General features: G+C 46.7%; 1 protein-coding gene across 1 annotated transcript in view; it reads left to right on the plus strand.

Annotated features, from left to right (window-relative positions):
• Positions 1-19,705, plus strand: part of FER1L6 (fer-1 like family member 6) — a 478,947-nt gene that overhangs the window by 335,847 nt on the left and 123,395 nt on the right. The window contains 6 exon segments of the mRNA XM_063924401.1: positions 326-509; positions 1,038-1,158; positions 16,753-16,853; positions 17,369-17,459; positions 17,774-17,890; positions 19,486-19,638. Of these exon segments, the coding sequence (XP_063780471.1) occupies positions 326-509; positions 1,038-1,158; positions 16,753-16,853; positions 17,369-17,459; positions 17,774-17,890; positions 19,486-19,638 (767 nt within the window).

Here is a 19,705-nt window from a genome sequence, read left to right on the forward strand (position 1 = left end):
GGCCCAAGGCGAACACCTAGATCACCAAATGGGTAATCCGGTCATCATGCTTTGATATTGATAATATGTCATTTGATGAGTCTACAGCTCAGGTGCCACGGTTAAAGAAAACCCTTAGGTGAAGGGTAAAGCCTTTTTTGTTCCTCTAATGAAAGAGACTGGGGCCATTCAGAAACCGGGATGTATAAGGAAGGATAGTGGAAAGGAATAATAGACTTTCAGCATATCCCTGAATGAGTGTAAAGTAGCTAGTACTGCAAGTCATTTGTACCAGTTTATGGTGTCACTGTGTAAGACAAATATGCAATGTCTGCGATGTTTGCAGGTAATTATGGGAATGTTCTTGATGGAGCGTCGCACCATACAAGTAAGAAGAAGGCGTCAGACGCTGATGACTCGGACAGTGTCCCGCTGCTGCACGCCGAGGAGGGGGAAGCTGCTTCTGAGATGTCAATGTCCTTTAAGTCAGTGACAGCCCCGGAGAAACCAATCATAACAGAGGGAAACAGGTAAAACGATCAGCCTGAGGTGCATAACAGTCATTGGATTATCCCAAACTGATAATCCCGTATTATGGAAGATATTCTCTGTTCTTAAAATAGAACTGTGTTCTCGCTTTGGTATTCTCCTATAGGAATTTGCATCCACTTTTGTGGAAAAAGGGGAGTACACAAACCTCAGATCATTCTGATGGATAAACCGAGTGGTCTTTGCATATTTATACAGTATTTATGGGACAGTACTGTCGACAATTTATGTAGGGTAAAATTCGGGATGTAGTTATGTGACCGGCTATCAGGAGTCAGCTGGTCACAATACCTCCCCCTACATCCCGCCCCCTTAGAATCCCATCAGTCAACATGCCGAATAGCAGGGACTATTCCCAAAGGGGCTCGCACCCCCTTCCTCCCGGTGGCCATCTCGATGCCGGGATCCCAGCGTCGGTATGGTGACCGGCGGCCTCCTGACCGTCGGTCGCACATACCCAACCCGTAAAAGATTAATGTCACTAACACATCACTGTTTTTCTCTTGTAGGAATTACTACTACTTACCATTTTATGAGAAAAAGCCCTGTATCTACGTGAAGAGCACATGGGGCGATCAGACCTTTAGACTGTACACTTCAAACACGCTACAGAAAATGGCCGACCACCTGGTGAGTCAGTGACTTGCAGTGTAAAACTTGGTTGCAAATAGCACTATAAGAACGAAGGTGAGGAAAATTGTGGTGAGACACTCACAGGCGTGTTGGTCCGCCTCCCCCCCCATCACTGCTGCTGATGCCAAAAGGACCAAGGAATTGGTGCAGAGGAGAGGCCATAGGTCATGGTTGTAATTGCTATAGGAATGTCAGCATGGCTGTATGCTTGTCATGTCAACATTGATAACATCAACACTGATAAAATGGATGTCAACAAAACATTCTGATGACCTCTGGCAAATCCTGCAGTAAGTATAACCCCTAACCCCAAAGCTAACGCTTAACCCTCACCCTAGTGCTTAACCCTAACCAGCGTCGGCTGCTGCCCCTGGGCTGCAGTGCCATCCACAGTGTGCAGGGGGGAGCTGACCAGGACATATGAACATACATGTGAAGATGTATATAACGTATGTCCAGGCTTCCTTCACCGGGGATCTGCCGCCACATTACTGAACTCACTGCTCAGCCTGTCAGTCATCCTTTAGCCCGCCCCCAGACTGCTATGAAGCCAGCCAATGGGAGTATTTAAATGGTAAATACCCTGCACAGAAACAATATTGCCCCACCTGCAGTGCAACATGGTTTTGCCCAGTTGCTTGCTTTTTTGCTTTACTTACACACGTGAATCAGCCCCTATGTTTGTAAGGACAGGGGCCCTAGGCCAACTACATAGTCATACATGCCATGGAAATAGTATGTGTAATTTGTTTGTGCACACTGCTTCAAATATAAGTGATTAGTGGTTCAGAGTCTGTAGCAGATGCTTTAGTTACAGATAGCTAAAGTCATCGAAAGGTGGAACACCGGGTAATGTTCTGGTTTCATTCAGTGCGGTCCAAACAGTATATCCTGGACAAAAATGTTTCTAGCGGGCGATCTACCCACCATCTGTAGGCCTTCCGGAGATGCCTGTTTCCCATGGCTCAGATAAGAAGCAGGAGTCAGAGGAGAAAAGATTATTAAGTAGAAGATTTTGAAAGCTTCTATCAGGGCTGCCACCAGGGGGGGACTGCTGGGATTAAGAGGGGGCCCCCCTATGCATATACAAATAAGGATCTTTATAGAAGTGTCCTCAACTAAATGGCCGCCGCCATGGATGAGACAAAAAAAAACCCAATATGGATGAACATATACAGAAGAATACAAGGAAGCATCATGTTTACCAGAAGTCAGAGAGAAGGCAATATTATTACTGCAGGATCATGGCAGACCCAGTAGCACAGTGGGAAAGCTTGGATCTAGCATCTACCCTGGGAAACTCTGGCTGACAGCAGCAAGGCAGGGCTACAGTATCTATGTGAGAGGGAGGTGGCTGTGGTATATGCGTGTGAGATGTAGGTGGCTGTGGCAGGGCTGAGTATATGTGTCTGAGAGGTAAGTGGATGGGGCAGGGCTGGGTATATGTGTGTCAGAGGTAGGTGGCTGGGGCAGGGCTAGTTATATGTGTGTGAGAGGTAGGTGGCTGGGGCATGGCTGGCTATATATGTTTCTGAGAGGTAGGTGGCTAGGTCAGGGCTGGGTATATGTGTGTCAGAGGTAGGTGTCTGGGGCAGGGTTGGGTATATGTGTCTGAGAGGTAGCTGGCTGGGGGCAGGGCTGGGTATATGTGCGTCAGTGGTAGGTGTCTGGGGCAGGGTTGGGTATATGTGTATCAGAGGTAGGTGGCTGGGGCAGGGCTGGGTATATGTGTACTGCAGAGGGAGGTGTGTGTGTGTGTGTGTGTGTGTGTGTGTGTGTGTGTGTGTGTGTGTGTGTGTGAGAGAGAGAGAGAGAGAGAGAGAGTGGTGGAGCTGCTATGAGGGTATTTGTATAATTCCAAGGTGGTTAAGGTAGGACTAGGGTTATATGTGTGAGAGGTAGGTGGATGGGGTGTTTGTGTGTGATATGGAGATTACTGGGGCAGGGCTGGGGTAATATGTGTGAGAGGTAGGTAATATGTGTGAGAGGTACTGTAGCTGGCTGGGGTAAATGTGTTTGAAAGGCAGGTGACTAGTGCATGGCTGGATATATATATGTGTGTGTGAGAGGTAGGTGGCTGAGGTACATGTGTGAGGGAGGTCCCTGGGGCAGATCTGGGTATATGTATGTGAGTAGGAGGTGGTTAGAGTATATGTGTGTTTAAGTGTGTGTGTGTGTGTGTGTGTGTGTGTGTGTGTGTGTGTGTGTGTGTGTGTGTGTGTGAGAGAGAGAGAGAGTGAGGTGGAGCTGGCACGAGGGTATTCATGAAGGTATGTAGGTATCATACTGAGGTGGCTAAGGCAGGGATAAGGTATCATATAGTTTATATGATAGTTTGACATGTTATAATAACACCCACTCCCACAGCTACCTATTTTTCAGTCCTGGGCCCCACAGTGTCTGATGGCAGCCCTGGCTGCTATACTGTAGTTTGCAGCTGTAAGGTGAGCTGAAGGTGGACAGAAACCTCCAATGGAGCATATGGTACTATTATACAGTAGGATGCTTTTAAAGGGCTGGGGTGCAGGAGATGTCATCATAGGGCAGGGGCCACATGCAGGGGCTCAAGAGGCAGTTGCCCAAGGGCGCAAGGAGTTTAAGAGCCCTAGGCTGATGGCTGGGGGTCCTCTTTTTCCAGGTGTACCAGATTTTTTTTTAAATCAGCCCTGGGGAACTTGAGATATCCGACTTCAAAGCAGTGGCCCCATCCGAGCAACTTGTCTTTACTCTGCCCATGACCAGAGATATCAGTCTTCCAGCAGCTGGTCCCTGCTCCAGCTCCACACGCCTAGTATGCAGCTTTAGATTTTCATCGGTGGATTGCTCTGGCTCCTGAACTCTGACCCCCAAGTACCCAGAACCTCCTGAAAGGTGGGACTCTCTAGTTTTTTTTATGCCTTTGAAAGCTAAGATGAATATTAAGCCCACTCCACTATCTGCCCCTCACCTGCGTATTAAACACCCCCTACCGCCCTGGAAGTCATGTACTGGGGGTCCTTCATTCAGGCCAATGCCCCCTTCTACAGTTTAGTGTTCTCCCACCATCTGTGCAGTAAAGGAGTAATTAGCAGAAATGACTGCTCCAGGTCCTACATGCTGATCGGAAGATAGAACACCCCCTACTGCCCGCAGAACATCAAAGCTGCTGCTGATATCACCTCCCACCCCTACCGCTGGAGGATGGGTAGGGGCCCCAGTGCATTGCTTTCCCCAGGGGCCTACACTGCTGTTAAGACGGCCCTGGCCACGTGGCATGGTTTTAGAGGTCCTGTTTAAAAGCAACCCATTTTTTATGTAAATCATGTCAGAACCAATCTATTATTCTTCTTCTTCACACCTGTACCTGTGAGTGAAATCTCCTATGAGGGACCCTCACATTATTGGTGCAAACAAAGGGGTTTGTTGAATCAGATAAAGAATACTAAATACATGATTTAGGATGCTGGAAAATTAATGTCCCAGTATATTTCCTAATGGTTATAGAATTTGGATGAAACCTATAAATTTGTGCCCTACCTCCCATACTTTATAAAGGGACAGTTCGTGCCGAAGCCTTATGATGCAAAAAAGGATTGTAGTCTCACAAGGAATGGATGTGGTCACAATTGTACCCCCAATTTAAATTATGCCACACAGTAGCACAATCTTATTCACATTACACCGCACGTAGTGCCCGATTAATATTTCACAACATAGTAGTGCCCCTTATTCACGTTACGCTACACAGTAGTACATCTTATACACGTTATGTCACACAGTAGTGCCCTTATACACAATGCCACAGTAGTGCTCCTTATACACAACTCCTACAGTAGTAGGGCCGCTTATACACATAAGGGGTCATTCTGACCCGTTCGCACATAGCGGTTTGTCGCTGCGGTGTGAACGGGTCCGGAATGCGCATGTGCTACGTTGCCCGGTGACAGGGGTCGCCGGGTTATGTCTAGGAGAATGAAGAAAGCGGTCGCAGAGCCGACCGCAAGAAGATTGACAGAAAGAAGGCGTACCTGGGCGTAACCGGACCGTTGGAGACCGTTTTCGGGGAGTAGAGAAGAAAACGCAGGCGTGTCCAGGAGAATGGAGGGCGGATGTCTGACGTCAAAGCCGCCCCCAGCATCGCTGAGACCGTCGCACATGGTAAGTATGCCCAGGGCTGGTTATGTTTTGCTTGAAATTTTTTTAGCTTAGCAAGGCTGCACAAGCGATTGCAGCCCTGCTAAGCTAAAATACACTCCCCCATAGGCGTGGACTAGTTGATCGCAGCAGCAGAAAAAAGTTGCTGGCTGTGATCAACTCGGAATGACCACCATAATGCCCTCAGAAGTAATGCCCTGTACACATTATGCCCACATTAGACGTGTCACTTATACACGGTGCCTATAGAAATGTTGCTTATACACATAATTCCCACAGTAGTGCCCCTTATACACAATGTCCACAGTAGTAGTTCCCCTTTTACACATAATGCCCACAGTAGTATACCTTATACACATCTCTGCCTCTGGCACGCAAGCAGCTCACTGCCTGTGTCCCTCCAGCAGCTCCATGCCCTGTGAACCAACAGTAGTTTCCTGATGTGTCCTTCCAGCCCCCTCTCACCTTGTCTTCAGCATGCGCAGAGCCTGCTCCTCTTCGTGGCTGTTCTTTACTTTAGCGGCGGTCACAGCATGACATCACATATGCCCTGACAGAAAAAGAAGCCGCTGGGACCTGAGGAGGGGGATGAACCGCATCCGACATGCACAGCATGTGAGCATCAGGAGGGGCGAGTCCCAGGCGGCGGAGGACCATGGAGCTGCCAGGACCTGAGGAAGGGGGAGGCAGACACAGCTTGCCAGTGACATTAGTGCCGCCAGTATCATCTATTGACGTGGCTGGCTTTTCTGTTGGAATAACTGTTCAGAGCCGTGGAGGAGGTGGAACTAGTTCCACCTACAATTGCAGGTGAGGGAACTCAGTTCCACCCCGTCGGCCCCACTTTAACCCCTGGTGGTGCGCCCCCATTACTAATAGGTGAGAGTGTAATGCTGCCTTATGGTGCTAAGTGCTAACCATCTTTCTATAATCACTACGGTTTGTAAATAGAATGTAATAGGTGCACCTAGGAGCAAAATTCGTCTGTCAGTGATAAGATAGGTGAAAACTTTCAATAAAATACTTTTTGTTTATACATGAAGCAAGCGAAAGCATGGCTGTTTAGACAGGGCTAATGGGAGCTGCCATGGTCTGAGCAATTACAGGATATCACCAGAATGGTGCCGGTTTTAAACAATCAGAGGGCCTGATTCATTGAGGATTGTAAATGTAAAGCTACTCGCAGCAGCTTTGCATTTGCAGTCCTTAGCAATGCAAATGCTGGAGGAGGTGCATGCCACCTCCTCCCTGCATACCACCTCCTCCCTGCATACCACCTCCTCCTCCCTGCATACCACCTCCTCCATGCTTACCACCTCCTCCTCCCTGCATAACACCTCCTCCCTGCATACCACCTCCTCCCTGCATACCACCTCCTCCTCCCTGCATACCACCTCCTCCATGCTTACCACCTCCTCCTCCCTGCATAACACCTCCTCCCTGCTTACCACCTCCTCCCTGCATACCACCTCCTCCATGCTTACCACCTCCTGCCTGCATACCACCTCCTCCTCCCTGCATACCACCTCCTCCATGCTTACCACCTCCTCCTCCCTGCATACCACCTCCTCCCTGCATACCACCTCCTCCCTGCATACCACCTCCTCCTCCCTGCATACCACCTCCTCCATGCTTACCACCTCCTCCTCCCTGCATAACACCTCCTCCCTGCTTACCACCTCCTCCCTGCATATCACCTCCTCCATGCTTACCACCTCCTGCCTGCATACCACCTCCTCCTCCCTGCATACCACCTCCTCCATGCTTACCACCTCCACCTCCCTGCATACCACCTCCTCCCTGCATACCACCTCCTCCATGCTTACCACCTCCTCCTCCTCCCTGCATAACACCTCCCTGCTTACCATCTCCTCCTCCCTGCATACCACCTCCTCCTCCCTGCATAACACCTCCTCCCTGCATAACACCTCCTCCTCCCTGCATACCACCTCCTCCCTGCATACCACCTCCTCCTCCCTGCATACCACCACCTCCTCCCTGTATACCACCTCCTCCCTGCATACCACCTCCTCCTCCCTGCGTACCACCTCCTCCCTGCATACCACCTTCTCCCTGCATACCACCTCCTCCTCCCTGCATACTACCTCCTCCTCCCTGCATACCACCTCCTCCCTGCGTACCACCTCCTCCTCCCTGCATACCACCTCCTCCTCCCTGCATACCACCTCCTCCCTGCAAGACTGCATAGGAGACCACAAATAGGTTGAACTCGATGGACAATTGTCTTTTTTCAACCTTAGTTACTATGTTACTATGTTACACCTCCTCCTCCCTGCATACCACCTCCTCATACCACCTCCTCCCTGCATACCACCTCCTCCTCCCTGCATACCACCACCTCCTCCCTGCATACCACCTCCTCCCTGCATACCACCACCTCCTCCCTGCATACCACCTCCTCCTCCCTGCATACCACCTCCTCCTCCCTGCATACCACCTCCTCCCTGCATACCACCTCCTCCCTGCATACCACCACCTCCTCCATGCATACCACCTCCTCCCTGCATACCACCTCCTCCTCCCTGCATACCACCTCCTCCCTGCATACCACCTCCTCCTCCCTGCATACCACCACCTCCTCCCTGCATACCACCTCCTCCCTGCATACCACCTCCTGCCTGCAATTGCGATGCGATTGCAAATCAAATGAACATCGCAACCATCGGTCCCAAAGTTCATCTGCAACGGCAGGCTGAGTAAGCTTTAGTTTTCTCAGCCTTGCCGTCGCAGTGCAGCTTAGAAACTGCGTCTCATGATGCCGTCCTTGGCCTCGCTACTCCCGGACTGCGTTTTCCCAAACTCCGGACGGTCCCACCTCTGTCCCTCCCCGCGTACGCCTCTGTCTGTCAATCAGACTGCGACCGCAGGACCCGTTCTGCACATGCGCAGAACAGGTCCTGCGCAGGACTCAGACAGTGGGGATTTGCAAAGAGGATTGCGGATGCGTTCCATAATGAATCAGGCCCTGAGTTTGTTATAGGGTATGGGCCTAATTAAGACCTGATTGTAGATGTGCAAAAAAATGCACATGTACGATCAAAATCTCTGACATGCGGGGGGACGCCCAGCACAGGGTAAATCCGCCCTGCATGCCGGGTCCTCCCCCCCCCACCGCAGACATGCAAAAGCATTGCAAGGCGGTGATGTTTTCACACCTGCCAAGTAGCTCTCTGCCTACGTAGCCTAGCTGTGGAGGCAGACGGCAACCCACCACGTTTTATGCCGCAGTGGCTGCGTGCGACGTTACGCAGCCACTGCCAACCTCCCCAGCAACGGTCCGGACATGCCTCCATTGTCCAAACTGCGCCCCCACCATCACCGCAACGCCATCCCAAAGCCGTCAACACACCCCGCGTTCGCCTCTGCTTGTCAATCAGGCAGAGGCGATTGCACAAGTGAGATACCATTGCATCTCACTGTGTGCGCACGCGCAATGCGGCTTCTGCGCATGCTCACACTGCACAGTGCTTCACAGTGGTGTAAGTTCGTCACAGTTGCCCGGAGGCAAGATAAATATCGGTGCCCCCCTATTTCCTATATTAAGATAAATATATGTATGTATGTATGTGTGCGTGTGTGTGTATATATACACTGCTCAAAAAAATAAAGGGAACACTAAAATAACACATCCTAGATCTGAATGAATGAAATATTCTTATTAAATACTTTGTTCTTTACATAGTTGAATGTGCTGACAACAAAATCACACAAAAATTATCAATGGAATTCAAATTTATTAACCCATGGAGGTCTGGATTTGGAGTCACCCTCAAAATTAAAGTGGAAAAACACACTACAGGCTGATCCAACTTTGATGTAATGTCCTTAAAACAAGTCAAAATGAGGCTCAGTAGTGTGTGTGGCTTCCACGTGCCTGAATGACCTCCCTACAATGCCTGGGCATGCTCCTGATGTGGTGGCGGATGGTCTCCTGAGGGATCTCCTCCCAGACCTGGACTAAAGCATCCGCCAACTCCTGGACAGTCTGTGGTGCAACGTGGCGTTGGTGGATGGAGCGAGACATGATGTCCCAGATGTGTTCAATTAGATTCAGGTCTGGGGAACGGGCGGGCCAGTCCATAGTATCAATGCCTTTGTCTTGCAGGAACTGCTGACACACTCCAGCCTCATGAGGTCTAGCACTGTCTTGCAATAGGAGGAACCCAGGGCCAACTGCACCAGCATATGGTCTCACAAGGGGTCTGAGGATCTCATCTCGGTACCTAATGGCAGTCAGGCTACCTCTGGCGAGCACATGGAGGGCTGTGCGGCCCCCCAAAGAAATGCCACTCCACACCATTACTGGCCCATTGCCAAACCGGTCATGCTGGAGGATGTTGCAAGCAGCAGAACGTTCTCCTTGGCGTCTCCAGACTCTGTCACGTCTGTCACATGTGCTCAGTGAGAACCTGCTTTCATCTGTGAAGAGCACAGGGCGCCAGTGGCGAATTTGCCAATCTTGGTGTTCTCTGGCAAATGCCAAACGTCCTGCACGGTGTTGGGCTGTAAGCACAACCCCCACCTGTGGACGTCGGGCCCTCATACCACCCTCATGGAGTCTGTTTCTGATAGTTTGAGTAGACACATGCACATTTGTGGCTTGCTGGAGGTCATTTTCCAGGGCTCTGGCAGTGCTCCTCCTATTCCTCCTTGCACAAAGGCGGAGGTAGCGGTCCTGTTGCTGGGTTGTTGCCCTCCTACGGCCTCCTCCACGTCTTCTAATGTACTGGTCTGTCTCCTGGTAGCGCCTCCATGCTATGGACACTACGCTGACAGACACAGCAAACCTTCTTGCCACAGTTCGCATTGATGTGCCATCCTAGATGAGCTGCACTACCTGAGCCACTTGTGTGGGTTGTAGGGAGGTCATACAGGCACGTGGAGGCCACACACACTACTGAGCCTCATTTTGACTTGTTTTAAGGACATTACATCAAAGTTGGATCAGCCTGTAGTGTGTTTCTCCACTTTAATTTTGAGGGTGACTCCAAATCCAGACCCCCATGGGTTAATAAATTTGATTTCCATTGATAATTTTTGTGTGATTTTGTTGTCAGCACATTCAACTATGTAAAGAACCAAGTATTTAACAAGAATATTTCATTCATTCAGATCTAGGATGTGTTATTTTAGTGTTCCCTTTCCCTTTATTTTTTTGAGCAGTGTATATATATATATATATATATATATATATTTATATATACACGTGTGTGTGTGTGTGTGTGTGTGTGTGTGTGTGTGTGTGTGTGTGTGTGTGTGTGTGTGTGTGTGTGTGGAGTGTTCTTAAAAAAAAATGGATATACTGTATTTATACATTTAATTGTCTTTTATTTTAAATCACACATTTCTTAGCAGTCATACCCAGGATTAGAACCCATGACCTGTTACACTAACAGCAGACATTTACTGATTGAGCTATTTGCTCCTGTAGAGGAAACATGAGAATTCTAACTATATGAAGTTACGTGTAATTGTCAGAGAAGTATCTTCATATAGTTAAAATTCTCATATTTTCTATACAGGAGCAAACAGCTTCATCAGTAAGGTGTCAGCTTCCAGTGTAATAGGTTGTGGTTGTGATACTTGTAAAATGTGTATATATTCAGTATAATAAAAAGGGTGTGATTTGTAAGGTGCAGGGACCAGTGAGGAAGTCGGCCACTAAAAAGACAGCGGCAGCTATCAATTAACTTAATTCAATGGTGTCACAGAATGGGAGGAGAGGTGCCCCCCTTCAGAGCAGGAGCCCGGCGGCAGATGATTCCGTTGCCTCCCAGAGTTCTGCCTCTGGTGCTTCAGCTTGAGTACGCTGCAGCGACCAGGGCCCTCATTCCGAGTTGTTCGCTCGCAAGCTGCTTTTAGCAGCTTTGCACACGCTAAGCCGCCGCCTACTGGGAGTGAATCTTAGCTTATCAAAATTGCGAACGAAAGATTAGCAAAATTGCGAATAGACACGTCTTAGCAGTTTCTGAGTAGCTCCAGACTTACTCGGCAACTGCGATCAGTTCAGTCAGTTTCGTTCCTGGTTTGACGTCACAAACACTCCCAGCGTTCGGCCAGACACTCCTCCGTTTCTCCAGCCACTCCCGCGTTTTTCCCAGAAACGGTAGCGTTTTTTCGCACACACCCATAAAACGGCCAGTTTCCGCCCAGAAACACCCACTTCCTGTCAATCACACTACGATCTCCAGAACGAAGAAAAAACCTCGTAATGCCGTGAGTAAAATACCTAACTGCATAGCAAATTTACTTGGCGCAGTCGCACTGCGGACATTGCGCATGCGCATTAGCGACTAATCGCTCCGCTGCGAGAAAAATATAACGAGCGAACAACTCGGAATGACCCCCCAGGTCTGAATTAGGCTCTTGGTCCGCTGTGGTCCACGGTTCTGCTGGAGTACATGACATAGGATAGAGAAGGTGAATTCACTAACTACCTAAAAACAAACAAAAAGTTCTGCATTAAATTTTGCAAGCTGTTACAACATACAGCCTGTTCCCAGTGGTAGCCGTGGGATCTCATAAGAGTTATACGAATGCTGTGTATTCTTTCATTATGCAAAAATCAGCCTCTGTTCCCGTATTGTGAAGGCAATGGTGGCGGACGGAAGGATGACAGTTTACATTTTTCTAGAACAATGCATCATTAAGGAATTAGCCCCAGGGTTCCATTCTTTTGTAAAGTATGTATAATTCTGCTGCTTCCGCACTCAAATATAATCGCTTTTTATTAAATGTCTTACAAAGCTTGTGAACATTTTCATGCTTTTATTCCAGTCTAAATAATAACTGAATGTGATAAATAGCTTAAGTGTAATTCTACTGGTTATTATTTGTATCTACTTTGAATACCACAGTAATAAATTGAGTATAAGCAAGCCATTTAATAATCTACCTCTGTGCTGCAGGACTCTTAGGACCTTTAGTATGTAATATATAACACGTATAACAAGCAGATGTTCAGCAATACAGCTGTCTTGTCTCTGATCAGGAACGACTGGGTCTGGGACTCAGGGTCGACAACAAAAAGGTCGACACACCTTAGGTCGACGCCAATTGGTCGACACACCTTAGGTCGACATGGGCAAATGGTCAGCATGGACAAAAGGTCGACAGGAACAAGGTCGACATGGAAAAAGGTCGACATGAGTTTTTTATGTTTTTTTGGTGATGTTTTCTTCGTAGAGTGACCGGGATCCCAAATTAGTGCACCGCGTCCCCTCGCATGGCTCGCTTCGCTCGCCATGCTTCGGGCATGGTGCCTTCGCTCTGCTACCGCTTCGCTCGGCACAGATTACCGTTCCAATCGTAGTCCACGTGGATTCGTTAAGTATGAAAAGGTTCCAAAAAAGAAAAAAATTGTGAAAAACTCACGTCAACCTTTTTCCATGTCGACCTTGTTCCTGTCGACCTTTTGTCCATGTCGACCTTTTGTTGGCGTCAACCTAAGGTGTGTCGACCTTTTTGTTGTCGACCTGGAGTCCGGATACCGGAACGACTGAGGTGCCATCTATTATCATGAACGGAACATTATGTGATACTCCAGTGCCTGGAAATGAAATGTGATTTTATTTTTCTGCTGTAAATGCAGTTGTGATTGATTCTTTAATGCACAACCATATTGGTTTGACATTGTAATGTGCTTCGTTAGGAGCAAACTCATTATTGAGACGATGAAGGCAATTAATAAATAACCTAAAACAGAGAAATCTAATACAAAAATTCAAGAACATATTCTCTCCCTTTTTGTGTCTGTTTGTTAGAACACACTGAATATGCTTATCAGTCTGACCATTATGCTAATTAGTCTGCCTAACATGCTAATCACTAGGTACAGTAGCACTGTGGGCCTGATTTAGAGGTGGATGAAGGGGTGGTATTCATGTGACCGGCGGTCGGGAGACCGACAGTCACATGACCTCCTCCTTCATCCTGACCCCTCACTATCCCGATGGTCGGCATGCCGACCAAAAGGGACTATTTCCACTCGTGGGTGTCCACGATACCCATAGAGTGGGAATAGAACCCGTGGCGACCGCAGCATGGCGAGCACACAAGCCCGCAAGGGGCTTGCTGCACTCGCCCCTCCCAGCCGGGATCCCGGCGTCGGTATGCTGACCGCCGGTCTCCGGACCGCCGGTCAGCCATACTACACCCGAATGAAGTACTGTAGCAGTAGCCCACCACCGAAAGCCACGCCCAGTCACCGCCTAGGAAGATCCTATGGGAATTGCATGGCTCTCCAAACCAGCAGTCCTTTTTTCCCATAGACATTCACTGTTAGAATATACAGTGACCAGCCATAACACTTAAAACTAAAGATGAGCGGGTTCAGTTCTCAGAGAACCGAACCCTACCGAACTTCACGTCCCGAGCCCGGATCCAAGTCCGGCTTGGGTTTTCCCGCCAGACTCGGAAACCAGAATGAGGCAAAACGTCATCATCCCGCTGTCGGATTCTTGCGGGTATTGGATTCCACATTAGTCATAGGCAAACGCAGAGTGGGGGGGGGGGGTCCGGTTGCCCAGAAACCCCCCTCCTCTTGGCAAGTGGCTCAAATTATGAAAACAATAGCAATGGTATATAATATGATAACTAGAGCTACCACCACATAATGCAGTTTAAGGGACAGAGCAGAGTTTCTGCACATGCCCAGTGGTAGCATCTTCTTCTACCAAGTTTGCTGTGTGAATCCTCAATCAGTACACTGGACAAGAGAATAACTACCAGGAAGAAAAGACAGGAGCCTTACCATGAGGTGGGAGAATGTGTGCTTAAAAAGTGATACTGCCGTATATGTCCAGTGGTACTGCTGTATAAATCCAGTGGTACTGCCCTATAAATCTAATCTAGTGGTACTGCTGTATAAGTCCAGTAATGCTGCCGTATATGTCCAGTGGTACTGCCGTATAAATCCAGTGTACTGCCGTATAAATCCAGTCCAGTGATACTGCCGTATATGTCCAGTGGTACTGCTGTATAAATCCAGTGGTACTGCCCTATACATCTAGTCTAGTGGTACTGCTGTATAAGTCCAGTGGTACTGCCATATAAGTCCAGTGGTACTGCTGTATAAATCCAGTGGTACTGCCATATAAATCCAGTCCAGTGATACTGTCATATAAGTCCAGTAGTACTGCCATATAAGTCCAGTGGTACTGCCGTATATGTCCAGTGGTACTGCCGTTAAAGTCCAGTCCAGTGGTGCTGCCATATAAGTTCAGTGGTGATGTCCTGTGCTGTATATTATTTACTGCAAATAAAGGGGTTATTAATATTTATTCCAAATAATTTTTACAGGGTTTGCCCTGTGTGTTGTGTAGAAGTACGCTCTCCTGTGCTGCATTTTGTTACATAACTCCAGAAAAATAATGGAGAACAAAAATTTGGAGGATACAATATGTCGCTTAGCTTAGTCATACAGCTACTTCATTGCACCTCTTTTACTTCTTTGCATGATGTGCTGTTTGGGGCCTAGTTTTTTTAAGTGCCATCCTGTCTGCCACTGCAGTGCTACTCCTAGATGGGCCAGGTGTGTTTGTGCCGCACACTTGTGTCGCTTAGCTTAGTCATCCAGCGACCTTGGTGCAACTTTTAGGCCTAAAAACAATATTGTGAAGTGTGAGGTGTTCAGAATAAACTGGAAATAAGTGGAAATTAATGTTATTGAGGTTAATAATACTGTAGGATCAAAATGACCCCAAATTCTGTGATTTTAGCTGTTTTTGTGTTTTTTCAAAAATCATCCAGATCCCAAAAAAACCCCAAAAGGGTGGTTTTGGCAAAACCAATCCAGATCCAAAACACAAGCGAGGATCCAGATCCAAAACACGAAAAGTGCCCGCCTCCCATCTCTACTTAAAACTACCAGCCTAATATTGTGTAGGTCCCACTGGTGCCACCAAAACAGCTCTGACCCTTTGAGGCATGGATTCCTCAAGACCTCTGAAGGTGCCCTGTATTAGCTGGCCCCAAGACGTTAGCAGCAGATCCTTGGCTCGGACTTGTATTTCCAGCACATCCCACAGATGCTCAATTGGATTGAGATCTGGGTAATTTGGAGGCCAAGTCACCACATTGAACTGTTTGTCATGTTCCTCAAACCATTCCTGAACCATGTTTGCAGAGTGGCAGGACGCATTATCCAGCCGATCATGGAATGCCGTTGCCCTTAAGGGGTGTACTTGTTCTGCAACAATGTTTAGGTATGTGGTACGTGTCAAAGTAACATCCATGTGAATGACAGGACCCTAGGTTTCCCAGCAGAACATTGCCCAGAGCATCACACTGTTTCTGCCAACTTGCCTTCTTCCCTAGTGCTATCTCTTCCCCGAGTACTAATGCGCACATACCGGGCCGCTCAAATGTTACAAGTGAAAATGTGATTCATCAGACCAGGCCACCTTCTTCCATTGCACCATGGTCCATCTCTGACACTCAACGTGTGCCAACTGAAGTTGCTTTCAACAGTGGACAGAGGTCAGCATGGGCACTCTGACTGGTCAGTGGTTACGCAGCCCCATATTCAACAAGCTGGAATGCACTGTGTGTTCTGACCCCTTTCTATCATAGCCAGCATTAACTTTTACTTCAATTTGTACTACAATAGCTCTTATGTGGGATAGGATGGGACGGGCTAGCCTTCACTCCCCACTCGCATCAATGAGCTTTGGACACTCATGACCCTGTTGCCGGTTCCTTGGACCACTTTTGGTAGGTGCTTCCACAGCATATCAGGAACACCCAACAAGAACTGCCGTTTGGAGATGCTCTGACCCAGCCATCTAGCCATCACAGTCATAGTCGCTCAGTTTCTTATGCTTGCCCATATTTTCTGCTTCCAACATATCAGCTTCAAGAACTACTGCCTAATATATCGCACCACTTGATAGGTTCCATTGTAATGAGATAGTCAGTGTGTCAGGGAGTTTATTGTTAAGGCTAAGCGGTGAATATGGAATTAGACATTAATGACATCAGATAACTTGTAATCAAAAGGTTATCATCAGGAATTTAAGGGAATGATCAAGTATCAAGCAGAGTCAAAATAGACAGATAGCAATGTAGCAGGAGTCAACTGTAGAGCCACAGACCAGCGGAACCATAGGCAATGACATAAGGCCAGGCCTGTCCTTACAAGATGATACCAGTGCACTACATGATCAGCTCTGTGCTCACAGCTTTGTGTGCTGGCTTGCATGCACTCCATGTGGCATTTGTAAACAAGCGCAGAAAATCCCTCAACAAGAGTAAGCCTTAAAGTTTCAATACATAGGATGGGTTACTAGTACAAATAAGGGTTTATACTCCATTCACAGTTACAAAATGGCAAACAAATAATGTGATTATTATTGAAGCATCCTGTTAGTTACATCCCTCAGAGTTTATATTTTACAGTCCAGATCTCTGTTAAGTCTGACAATCCTTACATTGCAGGTGGAAGGCTTAGAGCAGATGAAAGAGCTCATCAAGATTTCCGATTTCGCTCCTGAAGAAAAGATTAGAGATGTTCTTACAGACTTTATAAGCCAAAGCAGGTATATGTATTAGAATGTTATTTACTACCAGTAAAGGGACCTGGCTCACCATGGTCTGTATCACACTCTACCCCATCCTGCCTCCCACTTGAGCTTCCTCCTAACTTGATCCCAGCTGAATACTTACCCCATCACAGAGTGGTCCTCCTCCGTCCTCTCTGGCTAAAGATGGTCCAATTGCTATCAGCAGTATGGGGCCATTGGCTCCTGGTGAACGTGCCCCAGCTCCTACTACACATGATGGAGATGGCACAGATCATAGCGGATTATATCGATTTATAGGTATTATGTCTATCAGAACAAAGTATTGTTCATTCAGATTATCAGTTAAATTGAAATTACGGCGAAGCCCAATATTTTCAGGTCACTCAATGTCCCATGGGACCCTTGAGGTCAACCATTATTCCACCTACCATATGCCTCTGCCTGTTCCCCAGACTGCAAATCTCAATCGGATCCAAAACGTTCTGCCACACACTGTACGTTGCGTTAAATCTGCAATTTTGCATTCTCAGGAATTTCATCGCTGCAGCTGATAAAAAAGCCAAGATGGTGAACACCACGGCCCTGGATAAGAAGAGAGTAACTCTGTGCAAGCAGGAACTGGTGAGATACATGTCATGGCTATAGAGACTCTGATTTCCGATTCTGTCTATAATAAGAAATAATACATTCTGTAGACAAAATCTTAACATTGACCTGATGTAGAATTATATGGGTATTACAAGTCACCAAGCTTTCCATCATTGTGTCAAGGTTCGTCAAGCAATTTTATGAGATGGGTTTTCCTGAGTTACTTGACATGTACAATTTGTCTTTGAAGATGAGATGACTGAGATGTCTTCGTCAGTACAGCTGTCTTTCTTCGCTGGCATCTTAATAAGATCTTGTTCTGTAACACATCATTTGTGTGATTTCAGGAAGGAATCTCAAGTCTAGCGAAATCCATTGTACAACAGAAGAAGAAGATGTCGGTGAATGATATGATGAGGGAGATGCAGAACTTTGTGGACAGGATCAAATTCCTGGTGGATGAGGTAGATCATATTGTCTCTGTCACTGTTTTCATGTGTACTGTACATTGGGGGTAATTCCAAGTTGATCGCAGCAGGAATTTTGTTAGCAGTTGGGCAAAACCATGTGCACTGCAGGGGAGACAGATTTAACATGTGCAGAGAGAGTTAGATTTGGGTGTGGTGTGTTCAATCTGCAATCTAATTTGCAGTGTAAAAATAAAGTAGCCAGTATTTACCCTGCACAGAAATAAAATAACCCACCCAAATCTAACTCTTTCTGCACGTTATATCTGCCTCCCCTGCAGTGCACATGGTTTTGCCCAACTGCTAACAAAATTCCTGCTGCGATCAACTTGGAATTACCCCCATTGTACTATAATATACAGGTCATGTTAATATATGTAGAAACTTCTACGTATTATAAACCGTGAGTTCTGATGTCATCACTTCAAAAACAAAAATTAGTTTGAATAATGTTGTGTTTTTTTACATACTAACCCAATTTATAATACCAATTTATAATTTAAGTTTCTGGATTGTGTTTGTTTAGTGCCATTTATAGGTACGTACCCTTCTACTCACACTGCTTAGCCAACTAGTCTGTCCTGACACCGATAAGAGGGAGGAATCTGGCTTATCAGTACAGGTTGAGTATCCCTTATCCAAAATGCTTGGGACCAGAGGTATTTTGGATATCGGATTTTTCTGTATTTTGGAATAATTGCATACCATAATGAGATATCATGGTGATGTTACCTAAATCTAAGCACAGAATGCATTTATGTTACATATACACCTTATACACACAGCCTGAAGGTAGTTTTAGCCAATATTTTTTATAACTTTGTGCATTAAACAAAGTGTGTGTACATTCACACAATTCATTTATGTTTCACATACACTTTATACACACAGCCTGAAGGTCATTTAATACAATATTTTTAATAACTTTGTGGATTAAACAAAGTTTGTGTACATTGAGCCATCAAAAAACAAAGGTTTCACTATCTCACTCTCACTCAAAAAATTCCGTATTTCGGAATATTCCGTATTTCGGAATATTTGGATATGGGATACTCAACCTGTATTATAGAATTATAAAAAAAGAAAGATTGTTCACCGTCATTGCAGTTCCGATATAGAACTGAAAGAGTGATTATAAAACTTGTGTTCCGAACACTGCAATTCGGTTTTTCCACCACTATATATATCTTCCTGAGTAAACAGTCCCCATGTAGCAGACCAGTGGAAGGCCTATCCCTGGGACTTCTTCACATTTACTTCTTCAACCACCACTGATACCACCAGTTTCTGATTCTACAATCTGCAAATAAGTGAGGCCAATGGGTAAGATTGTCATTGAAGAGTGTTCACCAAAGTATGCTCCTGATTGGCTGGCCACACTACCTAACTGTTTGAACTTGCCCTATTGGAGCTCAGGTTGTCTCTTGTGGTTCTAAATATGATTTTGAGGCTCGGGGTGATTCTACCTTGTAGCCTGTCCAGGTCATGACCACTATTTACTTTTGTAGAGCTGTGTGCATGAGTACAGTTGAATGTTATCTTTTACCTCATAGAACAATACTGAAGTTATACTGTCATACTTTGTTCTGCAGCCCCAACACACTGTGCCCGATGTCTTTATTTGGCTTCTCAGCAACAACAAACGAGTTGCGTACGCCCGGATTCCGGCCAGAGATGTCCTGTACTCACCGGTGCCAGAAGAGAGAGGTCACCACTGTGCAAAGATTAAAACCCTTTTCTTCAAGGTACGTTCTCTCATCGGGAGACCTTCTCCCCCTGAGATGCACAATTAAAGACCTAACCTTTCCCGTA

This window comes from Pseudophryne corroboree, chromosome 5, assembly GCF_028390025.1.
Source record: "Pseudophryne corroboree isolate aPseCor3 chromosome 5, aPseCor3.hap2, whole genome shotgun sequence".
Taxonomy (NCBI): domain Eukaryota; kingdom Metazoa; phylum Chordata; class Amphibia; order Anura; family Myobatrachidae; genus Pseudophryne; species Pseudophryne corroboree.